The following is a 15,758-nucleotide window of genomic DNA, read 5'->3' as shown; positions in this document are numbered from 1 at the left end:
TAAAAATACAATTAAAATAATAGTTTCAATGTTCCCTCAGGTTTTTGGAAAACGGACGGGTTACAACATTTATTTACAAATAAAAAATACAATTAAAAAGAGGTTCCAATGTTCCCTCGATTTTTTTGTAAAACCGATGGGTTTGAACATTTATTTACAAATAAAAAATAGAATTAAAAGAGAGGTTAGAACACCAACGTGGCATGCATGAATTGAAATCATATAACTAGAATAATAATGATCACTTATATTTAAGTCGTAACATCTCTTTTGGAATCTCAAGGAGACTGTTGAGCTATTTAAACGTCTCGTTGTGTCTTCAAATAATGTTTCAAAGTTTTTTCCTATTTTCAACGTATCCTTACCAAATCTTTGTTTCTTTTTTTCTATGTTTCAAAGTCCTATTGTTTCTAAAATGGGTGCAAATCCGTTGTTCGTTATCAATGAAAAATATGTAGATTTCAATGATTTTGATTATTTTGAACTAAGGAAAGTTGTTAACAAATAGAAGTTGAATGGTTACTTTTATATTCTCCATGGCCCCATATACACTAATCTCGTTAAAGAGTTCTGGATGAATGCCTTCATTGTGCCAGCTGGTCATGATGAAGTCATCTAGTCCTATATCAATGGCTCTCATTTCTTCATTACTCCATCATTGATTGTTATGACAATCAACGGTCAATAGATAGGTAGTTATGTTGAACACTATGAACATAACAATGTCTACTCAACCCAACTTCACCGAATTTATGCCAAACAAAATAAGCTCTCTAGTCCTGTTTCTATACTCCCTATTGCAAAATTTTGGTTTCAACTTCTAGTGGCAAATCTCCGCCCAAGAGAGAAAGACCTGGAAACACTTACTTGGTATGACAAGCATCTCTTATTATTCCTCACCTACAACATCAGAGTTAATCTTCCTCTGGCCGTTTTCAACTTTTTGAAGGAAATGATAAATATTTCTCGGGAGGAAACGACTTTTCTCTTATCTTATGGAAGAATTCTTTATGAACTTTTCCATAAGTTAGAGATAGTTAGGGTAATGTTAAAGTTGAATGGACTGAGAAGTTTGAATTTGTAGAGTAATTTTCTTTGTTGTGTTGTTTTTTTTATTATTATCAATGAAATATTTTTTTTTCTATTATTGCCTTTTCTTGTTTATTGATAACAAATTTTTAAATGCGGAAACAAAGATTTGAAGTGAGGTTCTTGTAGCTATATTACCTCAGTTCTCAAGAAATCTGAGATAACCGGTTTATTAATTTTTTATGGATAAAAAAAGACGTTAACTTATAGTTATTTTACCTCAATTTTTTACAACTCACATAACACGTTGTTTGTCTTATTAAAAAATAAACCATTGCACTCCCAGGACTCATCCTCTCGGTGTTTAGCATGTTATAGATGAAAGTTTTGTCACAAAAGTGTTATTCGTTATAGTGTGGGATAATATCTTTCAAGACTTTTTTGGAACTTGATCGCCCCAAATAACTTCCAAAAGAAGTTGGGGACCCATCAACTCCTCTTCCGCTTCCACACCCCGTTGACTCTGAGTTTGCTAAAGTGTATTAATTTTCTCTTGCAATGACTCATTATGCTCTCGTAAAGCTTCAACGATTGTTAATAACTGTGTCATGTCTGGTGGGGTATGAGGTTCAATCTTGCTGGGAGATGATCCAGACATCTAATTTCTAGGGGATTTATGATTTCTTGATGATTTTTGTGTGGCCTGGGACAGTTTTACCAAGGCCACACGACAGGCGCCAAATGTTCTTACTAAAAACACCTTTTGGATAATCTCTCTGATGCTAGTTAGCTGAGGTCGCAAATGTAAGGAAGTGTGTTATTAGTATGTTTTTCCTCTTTTTTTTTAGATATCTCCATATTTGCTTGGGTGTCCTTTATATACCCTGTGTTTCAACTCTCTAACCATAATGATCCGCACCTTCGTCTTAAATACTTAAATGCTTGAGATAACATTTTTCGTCACCATAATTGCAATAAATCACGCTCTATAACAACTCCACCATCACTTTTATAACCTCCATGCGACCCTAAGATTGCCTCTTTAACCGTTATGTTGGACCACCAACTCGGCTATCAGGCTAGACATGCACGGCTTCGAGAACCTGACGTCTGACCTCTATCAGAGACCGAGCTAGGTGCTCTACTCCAGTATATTGCACGACTATGGCACACGAGCAACAATTTGACTCCTTATTGGTCTCCTGCATCTCCGGTCTCACTACCTCGACTAACACTGAGAGAGATATGCCAACTAAAAATTCTAAATATGCACAATATATATATATATATATATATATATATATATATATATATATATATATATATATATATATATATATATATGTGTGTGTGTGTGTGTGTGTGTGTGTGTGTGTGTGTGTGTGTGTGTGTGTCATTGCATAGTTATATATTTCCTTCTTTTCATTTTCCTTTCATTTTTACTCATATCAAACCTTATTAATTTCATCTTTTTTTTCATTCATTTTCTACTCTTTCTTTTTTCCAATATTCTTTTCTTCTACACTCTCTTATCATCCAATGTTTAGAATTGTGTGAATGTAAGCTTTTTAGAATTTCATGATCTTTAACCTTCTTCGAAACCGTTGCCTCTTTGATCAAATGTCAAAAGATCTTCTAAGCTTTCTAATAACCGGTCAACTCTTATAGTATGTTCATATCTAGTCCACCTAAGTTGGTATCGAACAAAATACTTAGAGATGGACATTCATTGAGTAAACACAGTTTCATAATGGAAAAAATTGAGTGGGGTGAGAGAACCCAAAAAGGCAGAAAACCAAAACGACGTATGAGAAATGTGTGTGGAGTAGTAGTAGCAGTAGCAGTGAGTAGTGACCGTAAGGACCACAACTGACGACACTTGAAGTTGGCGTTCCATAACTTGGCCTGCCCACTACCCAACCCGACAGCGACTTCAGCTCCCACATCCAACACATGTCTTGCGCTGAATTAATGGACCACAAAGGTTGTATCTGTATCTGCGCGTGTGTACAGCGTTTGGGAAGGAGGAGTGAATCAGGGAGGCGTGGGGCCACCGTGCATTGCGTCTTCTGCTTCATACGTCGCTGTTGGCATGACCATCCTAATATATCTGTTTTCTTAATGGTGAAAAATCATAATTCCTCTGATGAAACTTGAAATACTACTATCTTTTTCAAAATGAAAGAATGTATTCTAGTACCACTTTAAAAAATAGCACTTTCCTATTCTCTATTTTGTAAGAATATTATATTTATGTTATGTATGCTCCTTGAAGAAAATTGTTAAATTAGTTGACTTTAATAATAAATATATAATGTTTTTAATAGCACAATTTTAGTAATTATAATTTATAAAATAGATTTCTTTAAAATTTATGAATTTATAAATACCATTAACTTTATATATATATATATATATATATATATATATATATATATATATATATATATATATATATATATATATATATATATATATATATATATAAAATAAGAAAAAATGAACTATAGATTAGTTCGTACTCATTTAATTCAGTTAATAAATATTAATTGAGTTACCTTATTATCTCAATGAAATGGTAAAGTGAGAAAATTTTCATCGATAATCATGTTTTAAAATTAAAATATACCAATAATCAATTTTCTATAAAAATTACGTAAATAACTAGATTTCAGAAATTGTTCAAGTGGACACATCATCTCATATGGCGCAGGCACATTATTTTATACATATGGCGCATGAGTGTATGTGCGTTTTCTATAAATAATACCCTATCCTCTGTCATACCCTAATTTTGACCCCCCCAAGATGTCACATCATATGGCATCTCACATACTCCATCAACTCAAAACAGAAACCCAAAGTAGTCACTTGTTCACCAAGTACTCAGATTAGGGTTTCAAGCCAGGAAATTCAGGAAAATGATCAATCAATGATTGAAATGATCCTCAACACAATCATAGAGTTCAAGATGCTTCATTCATCTACATGTGATCTCCAATCTCAAATCATCAAGCCTCAAGTCCATCAAGGGCACCAAATTAGGGTTTTGAATTTATCAGGGACTAAAATCAAGGTTTTCACCTGGGAAGAACCTTAAGCTTCAAAACATGATTCAAAAAGCTAAAGTATCTTTAAATGATTCCCCCATCAACATCTAAACCAAGGTATGCTTCAATTCAAGTTCAACAACTCCCAATTTCATCAGGTCCACAATTAGGGTTTTTTTACTTAATTCACCTGGGAGGTTGACTTTTAGTCAAGATATGATCCCATGGTTAAAAAATATCTAATACTCCATTATGAGTCACTCATATCACTCATTTGGTTAGGAGAGATCGCCTCAGTTAAAATCTAGAAGATTTCAGTTCAATTGGAAAAAGTTAATTGTTCAAGATCACCTTTGACTTTTGAGAAATTTAGTCAACTATAAATTTTTAAGGATCAAAATTATGAATATATGGTTATTAGAGCCATTTGATCAAGAAAAATCAAGAAAATTATTCAAGAATCAAAAAGTCAAAATTTTAGGGTTTTGACTTTTTAATGAAGAATTAATTACATATTCTTCATTCAAGCTTTGAAAAGTCATAACTTTCTCATCCCTTGGCTAAATTTTCTCAACCAAAGCTCATTTTGAAATAGAAAATCAAGATCTACAACTTTATCACGTATAACATTTTCTCAAAAAGTCAACCATTTGAAAGATATGGGCTCATGAAGTTTCTTTCAACAATTAGAAAAAAATTCCAAGTCTTTTTTATCAACTTTTTCATCAACTTCCAAGCCACTTTTCACATTGATCCAAGAATAATTCTTTCATGCCATAAACAAGGGAGTTGAAGTACATCATCTAATCTTTCCAAAAAGTCTTAGAACATGATTTGATCTTATTTGATCAAGAAGTTATGATTTTCCAAAGAAGACACCATAAAACCAATTTTATGCATAACTAGTTTTGCTCATGGCCAAATTTTCATAAAGTTCTTCACCAATTATGCACATGTTAATGCATTTTCATCAACCAAGAGCAAGTGATATGGATTTGAATCATTTCAAGAGAATATCAAAGTATCATATTTTTCACCTGCCATGTGAAAAAAGTAATGATTACTTTTTTGAAATCATTAGCAAATGATGAATCATCAAGCTTATCTCCAAATCACCAATTTGATTACATCATAAAATCATAATCAAACTCATAGTTAGGAAAATGGGGAGCTAGAGGATTGGATTCCAACCATGGGCGAAAACTCATCATTGCATAAATGGAATATTCCATAACTTATTCACTAAGTTATTCAACATCAAGCTCAATTGCTCTCAAGACTACTTCACTTTATCTGCCTAAAAATAGAGAGTTCATCCTCATTCAAAATTACACCAAAGCAACTCCAATTCTTGCTCTCGCCAATTCTTTTCTTTTCCTCATTTTTCAAGTTTCTCATGGCATGAAGAAGTGAGTTCTTCAAACCAGAGGAAATCCCTTGAAAGTAAGCATTCCTACACTTCATACACATCATTTGGAAGTGATCGAAGCTCTTGTTGGGGTTCTGTAACATCATAATCACCATCTATATCTTCAACTTGAAGCTTATGCAGTTGAGATCGAGCAGAGCCATCTAGTAGGTCTCAAGCCAATTTGAGCATTCAAACACCTTCTAACATCATCATAGAAGCTTCCCATATCATAATTTTATAACTGGAACATCCATATCACGATTTCGAATTTCTACTTTGAAGGTAAGCCTCAAACTTTGAACTCCATGATTCATGAAATTTAATGTTCAAATGAGTTAACATCGTGTTTCTGCACTTATAAGGAATGTTTACCCTCAATCAATTGAATGAATTCATGCATATACACCATTTCAAATTAAAATTTCAGTTTTAGGGTTCTTCATGTTCGTGCGCAAAATCTTTAAAAACACTTAAAATAAATGAAATTAAAGATCACCATTGTGTTCCTTGTGAAATTCATGTTTGGATCATCCCATTTGGTTGAGAAAGGAGGAAGTTAGAAATTTGAAAATTTTAAAGCTTGAGGCTGAAGATGAAGATAGTGGCGCGAAGATCTTCAAAATTCTGGGAAAATATTCATTTTTATATATTATTATTTGGATGTGTGTCTTTACAATCCAACCGCGTAGCTCAGTTGGTAAGACTTTTGAGTGGTGAGTACAAGGGCGTGGGTTCAAACCCTTGCAAGACCAAACCATAACTTTTTACAACTATTTTCTTTCATTTTCTTCACAACTTCACATAATTAATTAACCTATCAAACCTAATTATTTTCAAATGATTTTTCACACACTCTTCATTTATCACATATATTTTATGATTATACAAAAAATCACAAAAATATTATTTATTTGATATATTTTTGTTAGGTTTAAAAGTGTTACTTTTTTGTATTTTTAATACTTAAAAAAAATAAAGTTTTCCTTTGATTTTTAAAAACCTAATCAATTTCAAATAATTTTGTGAATAAAATCTAAATTAATAGGTCTTGATTAAGTGTAGATACTATTTCTTACCTTAATTAGTATGTATTTGTCAATCAAAACTTTTTTACAAAACTCTCGATTAAACAGACGCTCAGGGTTTTCTGTCAACAAAACCCCTTCAAAATCAAAACACTTTCATTTATTCAATTTCGAGTGGGCTTCTCCTTAAGTATAAGTCACATCCTTTTCCCTTCATTCACCTATTTTCAAAAACATTCAACTGTTTTAAAACATCTTTCAACTGTGTTTTTTTCATAAACAGTTAATCAGTGGGCCTCTCCCTGAGTTGTAAGTCCCAACCCCCTTTATTTGAATAAATAAAAACTTTATTTCATCTATTTTTTCATATACAGTTAATCAATGGGCCTCTAATATAGTGTAAGTCTCATCTCTTCTTCTGTCTTTTAAATAACAATAGTTTCAAACTGACTTCAATAATCAATGGGCCTCTCCTTGAGTTGTAAGTCCCAAATCTTTTTTTTGTAAATATTTTCATTTGTCTTTCAAAACATCTTTTAAAACATCCTTCAACTGTTTTTTCATAAACAGTTATTCTTGGGCCTCAATCAGAGTGTAAGACCCAACTATTTTTTTTCCTCATCTTCCTCTTGAGCTTTTATACAAGGACCCTCAGGCTTCCTAAAAGCATATGACATGACATAGCTCCCTTTAGCCAACACCTGTGAGAATTAAATTCTTAGAACACCCAATCACAATCATTCAAGTGTTCACTCAATCTCTGTATTGAGTTCTTCCCCGGAAGAGAAAGAGATACGAAAAGTCTCAACTCTCAGTCTTCCCAAATGAATTTAGCCTCAATCTTGGGCTTTGTAAACGACAGATAGTAGAGTCATTCACGGTCTCCAAAACTCCAAAAGTTCACCCTTTCATAACTTTTTCCTCAATGAGTTAGCCTCAATCTTGGGCTTTGTACAAGACAGTAAAATTCAAACTCAGTAGAGTGTTTTCTCTCAGAGTCAGCCTCAGTCTTGGGCTTCATACAAGACAGAAAATAAATCATTTTTTTAAAGTTGTGTTAGCCTCAATCTTGGACTTTGTACAAGACACCAAACACAATCCTTCAATAAATACGTTTTTCAAAACTCACTCCTCAGTCAAGTCATTTTTAATCTTGGGCTTTATACAAAAAGTACCCTACTCTCCCTAGAAGAGTCAGCTTCAGTCTTGGGCTTCATACAAGACAGAAATAGTCTCCACTCAATACAGAACACATAAAAACCTTTCAGTCAAAATAATCTTCACTGGAGACATCTCCAAATAAGAGCCAGTCTCAATTCCCTTTAAAGCCCCAATCTTGAGCCTTGTACAAGACACTCAAAAAATTCAAATCTTCTCTCCAGAGATGAGACATGATTCATCTCTATGGAAGATACATTTTTTCTACTACACCACATTCAAAAATACAAACATCATTAAAACATTATCAAATCATTTTCCCATTTAGGTGATGTAAGAGGCACACTCTGTTGATTTCAATCCAGGTTGTTGTCATTCTCTAATGGTTGAAAGACTGTTTCTTTCATTCAAGAGATTTTGACTGGCATACTTGCTTCATCCAAGTAAGGTCCCTCTCTTATGAAAAAAAACCATTTTCCGTTACTTTCAAAAATGTTTGTGGTGGAATAGGTGAGATACCTCTCAGTTAAAATGACAACTTGTCTCTTTCCCTCATTAGAGATCAAACTCTTTTAGCTTCAATCTTGGGCTTTCAACAAGACACAAAAATTCAATCCATTTCCCTATTAGTTCTCCGGACTACAAAAAGCTATGACTTCCACTAGGGATATGTAGGCATGAGATTCAAAAGGAATCTTTGCGAGCAAACAAAAAATCAAAAAACAGATTCCCTGTTTTTTCATCAATTCATTCTCTCTCCTATCACAAAGGAGAAACTTTCCTAATAAACAGTAAGCACAACCAACCCCGGATAAAAAGAATAAAAATACAGAAAGGCTCCCTTAGAGTACTACGGATACATAGGGTGCTAATAACTTCCTTTTGTATAACCGACCTCCCGATCCTTAGAATCTCTCCTAGGTGCTCCCCACACCTAACCAACTTAGGGTTTATTGAGATATTTTTCCCTTCCTCCTCGTAGAAGAGATTAAAAGTTCATGTTACGCGTTCTTTCTATAACAAAAAGAAACCCCCCAGGAATCACTCCTTTCTTTTTTTGAAACGGTGTCGTTTCCGCGCGCGACATCCTCCACCATTCTTCACACATCTTCTCACTTCCTCTCTAATTTTTTCATCATGACATCTAACATAATTTTTTTTAGTTTTATTTATAGATTGTTTAGTATTATTTAAATTAAAAAATAAGAATGCACCTAGACAACATATGAGATGGCTTCTCATGTAGCGCCTTCATTCAAATTTTAGGTGCATGCGCCATCTCATCTGACGTATCCACTTAAACCATTTCTGAAAATTAGTTATTGGCGGAATTTGTTTGAAAACCTAATTATTGGTGTATTTTAATTTTAAAACATGGTTATTGCTAAAAAAAATTGTTAAGTGAAACTAAAATTAATTATAACTAGTAATATTATAGTGAAAAATAATAATAATATTAATAATTTAAAAAATAATTAATTTACAATAAATATATGTAAATGATTTTCTTTATAAAATAAAAAACTATTTAATAACACTATGTAAAGATGTAATCAGTTCGATTTGGACCGAGTTTTATAGTTAAAAATGTCTAAATCATATCTCTTTCGGTTTAGTTTGTTTTTTAGTATTTTCAAAAGGGATTGGGATTGACATTAGAAGAGATAGAAAACATTCAAAATTATGCTTATCTCAAGAGGCATACCTACAGAAGATTCTCGAAAAGTTTGGTATGTCGAATTCAAAGCTTGTTGCGACTCCGACAAACTCTCAAGTCAAGTTGAGTAAAGATCAGTGTCTCAGTATTGATGTCAAAAGAGCTTATATAAATAGCATCACATATGCTAATATAGTAAGTTCTTTGATGTATGCTATGGTTTGTACTAAACCTGACATAACATACGCAGTAAGTTTTGTAAGCAGGTACATGGCAAATCGTGGAAAGGCTCACTGGCAAGCATTAAAGTGAATTCTAAATTACATAAATGAGTCTCTGAATAGAGTCCTAATTTATGGTGGAGCCTTGGGTGAAGATAGTTAAGCAGTAATCGAAAGATATGTCGACTCTGATTATGCAGGTTGTATGGATTCTAGAAAATCTATTTTTCACAACAATTAGTTGGAAAGAAACACTTAAGAAGGTTGTTGCTTTATCAATCACTGAAGCGGAATATATTGCCCTCACTGAAGTTGTGAAAGAAGCATTATGGCTTGAACGCTTTGCAAAGGAGCTGAAACTTGAAGGTCGAGGTATCACTGTTAAATGTGATAGTCAAAGTGTTATACACTTGTCGAAGAACTCATCATATCATGAGCGAACCAAGCACATCGATGTGAGGTTGAATTTCAACAGAGGAGTAGTTGAGCGTGTAGAAGTCCAAGTTTTGAAGGTTTCGACAGATCACAATGTTGCTGATATGACCACCAAGACTTTGTCGAGTTGCAAGTTTTTCTATTGTATGCAGTTGATAAAGCTGCAAGAATAAAGCTAGTTTGGTCTTTGATACTATAGAGTTTGTTCCAATGGTGGAGATTTGTGAGAATTGGATCGAACTCTATTATGTTGAAGGGTAGCTTCTGGTTCGACAGAAAATATGCAAGAGGTCGAAGCTTGTTCGCATGCTACTGTCGAAGACCTACATACTGTAGTCGAAGTATGCTCTAGTATATATATATATGTGAGTGTCGAAATGCTAGGGTTGTTAGTATTTCGAATTGGGCCTGTTTGTAATGTCATATTATTTACGTTAGTTTGTACCCTAAGTTAGCTTGTAATGTGTATTTGTGAAAAAAAACTAATTAATTTAGCATGTTAGGTTTATTATAAATAGCATATTAGTCTCTCATCACTGCATACGGAAAATTCTAATTTAAAGAAAATAAAGAATAACAGTTATAACCAATTCATTGTCATTATTCGTGGTTTATCTTCTTACTTCCCACAGCAATATTGTTATCATTAAAATTCTATAATTATATTATTATTGTTCTTCCAATCATATTTGTTTTGAAAATCTCTCCCTTTTTTATGATAAAAAATATATAACTTTATGAAATAATTTTCAAATAAGTATTTATAAGGTGCGAGCCAAATTAAAATTAAACAAAATAAATAACCGGTAGTGCATGAAAGCTCTGTTTGATTAGATTCATAACATTAGGCCGCCTAGTTTTAAATGTTAGCCAATATTTAAGTCTGGTTCTATTAGTTCTTGGATATAATATTTCATTAATAAATACACGTTGATTTAGTATGTTTTTATCCCTATCAGTATGCACATTACGACATTAGACCTTTCTCCCCTTTTGTCATCAACGAAAAGTTGTTTTACCAATGAAAAGCACATTACGACATTAGACCTTTCTCCCCTTTTGTCATCAACGAAAAGTTGTTTTACCAATGAAAAGATGAAAAAAGTAATGCATGCAATAAATCAAATAATGAAGGAAATATGTGTTAAATTATTGTTAAATAGTAAGATACATATTGATGACAAGGTTTGATGACAATATGAGACAATGCAGAGGTTTAATGGAAGGAGAAAATGCAGAAGTGTTAAAGAAAAAATGAGATGTTTAATGGGATATATATGGGTGTTCAGATTATAGAATCCAAACACTTAAAAAACATGTTTCATATAGTCTAATGTGCATTTTTGGGCTTATGAGAGGGCTTCTAAGAGCCTAGACTGGTGGGAAAAAGAAATAGTCTATAGTGAATGCTTAGCCTCAATAAATTAATTTACATTGTCATTTTTGTCACAATAATATCTCACATTATACCACAATTAAAATTAGGGTGGTAAATTGGGCCGTTCCGCCACGCTTTATGCCTGCCAAAAAAAGAGCGGGACGGACATGTCCGCCAAGTCGAAATAAACATAAAAATCAAGTCTGTTCCGCCAAAGTGGCGGGTTGACGGGCGGCGGGCTTGCCCGTCTATTTTTTTATTAATTTATTTTTACACTTTTTAATAGATTTATACACGTTTTTTTACATTTCAATAAAAAAATTTACTTATTTTTTAAAACAATTTTTTATAAAACATCTCTTTAACAAACTTTACTTAAAAATATGTTTCATATATTTACAAATAAATGTATAAACTAAACCATCAGACTTAAGGCGAGATAGGCTGAATAAATAGGCGAGGCGGGTTTTGACGGGCGGAGGATTTTAGCGGACGACGGATTCTAGCGGGGCGGGCTTTAGTGGACAAATCTCAATCCAAGTCGTCATTTTATGGCGGGTGCGGACTACGCCTTAGTGAAATTATTTTTCCCAAATTCTCTTAAAAACCTTTTAAATTACAAAAAATGTCTTTCAGAAATTTGAATTTTTTTTTTAAATGATTAGATTCTATATTTCGAACATTGCTAAATTTTCTTCCCCCTCAGTTATGATTAGATTCTATATTCCGAACATTGCTAAATTTTCTTCTTCCCCCTCAATTCGTTTTCTCTTGGTTGACAAGTTTTAGATATTATAACCCAAATGTAAAAGCTACCTCAAATTAAGGGTCCGTTTGTTTTGGTTTTTTTTTAAAATGATTTTTTTAGTGTTATATAATTTTGTGAAAAACTTTTTTACAAAGAAACTTTTTATAAAAGCTTCAAAGGAAAATTTTGTTTGAATTGTTGTTCTTAAAATGTGATTTGATGTATTTCATCTATTTATGGAAGAAAAAAATTGGATATCAAAATTTCAAAAAATCACTTAATTTTGAAGCTATTTCAAATCATAGAATATAATATAGCTAGATGAGACTTTGGGCAAGTTTGCCACTTGTCCTATTCTCAGAAGCATTCCCATTTTTTTATTTTCTATTTATAGTAAAGTTGCTAAAAATATCTTTCTATATATTTTTTTTATTTTTTAAATTGTTATTTCTTAACCTCATAATAATTAATACAATAATGTATAATAAATGCAAATAACCAAACTTCTTTGAAAAATTTGTTATTTTTTATTTTATTTAAATTTGTTGCATCTTTGAATTCCAAAAGTCATATTTTTATATTTATTAATTATTAATTTTTTTCTAATTGTTAAATGGAATCAAACGTGATAAGAAACTTTGTTGCATCTTGGAATTTCAATAATTTATAATTTATAATAAATACAAATAACCAAACGTGATAAGAAAATTTGTTATTTTTTATTTTTTAAATTTGTTGCATCTTGGAATACCAAAGGTCATAAGCAAATAGCATGCTCATTCAATACAGCAGTTCGGCGCCGTTCCCCTAATAAACTCTTCCTAAACCCTATCTTTATTCTCAAACCAATTTCTCTTCTCCCAATTTATTTTGTAAAATGGAATCGTTTCTACAATTTTCCAGGTATTCACTATCCCAATTTCTTTCGCTTGAACGCATATAAATATGAGCAATTTCGTTGATTCTCAATCATTCTCCTTCTGATACGTTCATCTTTGCATAATTTCCTCTTTTGAATTTTCGAATCTGTATCAGGTTGTTGCAATGGCTACCGTAAGAAATGATTTTGTTAAGGAAATCAATCCCTCTAAGGAATCTTGGGACGTTGTTGTTCAGGTGATTCGCTTATGGTTTGTACCAGATATGAACTCGAAAGAAAAGTTTTTTGCGATGGAGATGGTTCTAATGGATGAGAAGGTTGTGTGTGGTTGTTGTTGTTGTTTCCTTTTCGTATTTCTCTGTCGATTATACTATATAATTTTATTCTAATTCGTTCTATCCATAAATTTATAGGGTGACAAGATTCAAGCTTCAGTTAGAAAAGCTCTGCTATCTCGATTTGAAAATAAGATACGTGAGGGAACGGTGTATAATTTCAAATCTTTTGGTGTCGCTGCTAATACCGGAGGATATAGGACCACAAAACATCAATTCAAGCTGAATTTGCAGAATGGCACGGTGGTTACAGAGGCTGGAGCTGGACATATAACAATGTCCCCTTACTCAATTGTATCTTTCCCAGAGATTGTTGGGAAAATAGACATGGACTACTTGATTGGTAAAATCATTTAAATCTCAATCCTGTATAAATTTCGGTGATGTATTAAGACTATGTATAATCTGACGTGTTCTGATATTTTTCTTTTTTCTCGGTTTGATGTTGTTGACTTTATTTCGTATTAGATGTTGTGGGAATTCTGGCTTCGGTTGGACGTGAAAGAGTCTATGAGAGGAATCGTGTAACTACTAAGTATAAGGTTATTGAGTTAGAGTCCAATGGGTATGCTATTTTATTTGTTATAGTATGTTTAATTTCGTAAATCATTTCTATGTAACTTATAAACCTTATACTAATTGATCTCATTTTTTTGTTACATTTAGTATGAAGCTTGAATGCACACTTTTTGGGCCATATGTTGCCGAGCTTGATGCATACCTCCAATCAGGCAACCCGGAAAATGTTGTTGTGCTTGCACAGTATTTGAAAGTCAAAATGTATAATGGAAAAATTCAGTTGCAGAATGCAATGAATTGTACCAAACTAATGTTCAACCCAGAAATTCCTGAAGCAAATAGTTTCAAACTCAAGTAAGTGTTTACTAATAATTTGATCAATTTTGATATGTGATTTTTTTCTATTCATTATTGGTGATTACTTTTATTTCTTGCTTATCAGCGATAACATTGGATCACCCACTCAACCATTCAGTTATATGAAGGATTCTTCTAATTTGAGTTTAGAAGAAGAGTTCTTAAATTTGAGTCAGCGGAAGACAATTGAGGAACTAAAAGACTGTCAAAATGTAATCTTAGTTAGTTTTTTGCTTCATACTTAATTTACAGCACATGCTTTTCATAAATATTTTGTTTATTTATCATAATTATTACTTTTTGTGTGTGTAGGAAATGGTTTGTGTTGTTTTAGGCACAATCAAACATGTTATTGGTGGGAATGATTGGTGGTATGCTGCACATGCCTGCAACAGGGGAGTTGTTGCAGATTCCAAAAGGTTATTCTGCCCTAAATGCAATAAGCATGTTTGGACCATTGTGCCAAGGTCATTGTCCTACAATTATTCTATTGTTCATGAGCTGGTGTATAATTTGCGGCATGGTTTTATCTAATTTGATTACATTTTTAATTATATAGGTACCGTGTCAAACTTAGAGTGATTGATGAAACCGACTCTGCTACTTTCGTGCTTTTTGATCGTGATTGTTGTTTGCTGACAAATAAGACATGTTCTGATTTGATTGAGGAAATGGATCGTGTGAGTAATTTTATTATATTCATTTGTTATATGTTTTTTATTGTCTTATTTAAATTGATTTCGTTTCTGACAGAAACTTTGTTAAATAAATGTTTGGATTAGGAACTTGAGCCACCCATTGTGCCTAAAGTCATTGGTGATTTGGTTGAACAAACTTTTCTTTTTAAGATAGATGTAAAGAATGATGTGAATTCAAACTTTGAGCAGTCATTTCGCGTCAAAAAAGTTTGTGCCGACTAAGATATTGTCACTAAGTTCAAATCTGTTGTTAAGGTGTTTTATACTCTCTTACATCTTCAACATTGCTTTTTTTTTGGTTTCTAACATGTATGTTTATGATTGTTTACGTTGTTTAGAATTCTGCGGGTTTTGAAGATGATTTGGCCGATGGTGTTGTTCAGAGTGAGATGGCTTCTATTGTTGTACAGGATTTGAATTCCAAATTTGAAAACGTTGTTGCTGAGGAGAAATGTGAAGATAATTGCTCACTGTCCAAACCTGTTGAAGTTGAAGATGCAGATTGCACTCCTGTTAAAAGGAGTTTTGTGGAACCAGCTGATGAAAGCGATGGATCCAATTCAAGAATTCTGAAAAGCATAAAGATTGAGAAGGAATGATGGACTGGCTTCATCAATTTCACTGTTATTTTGTTTTATGCTTAGTTTTTTTATTGAAATGGAAGGCACCTTTCATGGCCTAGACTTTTTTTATTCTGGATTTTGGGGTCATGTGTTTCGACCAAATTTGAGTTTTTGGGATTTGTTTATGTTTATTTATGCTACTCTCCTATGATTTGTTTGGATTAATTTCAGTTTGGGTAATGCATTTTGGATGTTACTTATTATTCGGGATATTTGTGATTGATTTTACTTTTG

At 32.6% G+C, this 15,758-nt stretch overlaps 1 protein-coding gene across 1 annotated transcript; it reads left to right on the top strand.

The window, feature by feature from the left end:
• The first annotated feature begins 12,798 nt into the window (after window positions 1-12,798).
• LOC131603620 (uncharacterized) lies at window positions 12,799-15,708 on the top strand. The gene is made up of 10 exons (XM_058876014.1): window positions 12,799-13,015; window positions 13,148-13,309; window positions 13,406-13,670; window positions 13,796-13,892; window positions 13,994-14,200; window positions 14,289-14,415; window positions 14,516-14,670; window positions 14,763-14,883; window positions 14,986-15,156; window positions 15,240-15,708. Exons 2-9 carry the CDS (start codon window positions 13,157-13,159, stop codon window positions 15,121-15,123), a joined length of 1,263 nt encoding a protein of 420 aa, XP_058731997.1. The 5' UTR covers window positions 12,799-13,015; window positions 13,148-13,156; the 3' UTR covers window positions 15,124-15,156; window positions 15,240-15,708.
• Window positions 15,709-15,758: the final 50 nt, after the last annotated feature.

This window comes from Vicia villosa, linkage group LG1 (assembly GCF_029867415.1).
Source record: "Vicia villosa cultivar HV-30 ecotype Madison, WI linkage group LG1, Vvil1.0, whole genome shotgun sequence".
NCBI lineage: Eukaryota > Viridiplantae > Streptophyta > Magnoliopsida > Fabales > Fabaceae > Vicia > Vicia villosa.
This window is presented reverse-complemented; position numbering and strand designations above follow the sequence as displayed.

Excerpts from the sequence above, each read along its gene's own strand:
- LOC131603620 (XM_058876014.1), top strand. The coding sequence starts at position 13,157 with ATGGCTACCGTAAGAAATGATTTTGTTAAGGAAATCAATCCCTCTAAG. Across the intron at positions 14,671-14,762 it reads GTTTGGACCATTGTGCCAAG|GTACCGTGTCAAACTTAGAG; the intron begins GTCATTGTCCTA and ends TTAATTATATAG. Across the intron at positions 14,884-14,985 it reads TGATTGAGGAAATGGATCGT|GAACTTGAGCCACCCATTGT; the intron begins GTGAGTAATTTT and ends TGTTTGGATTAG.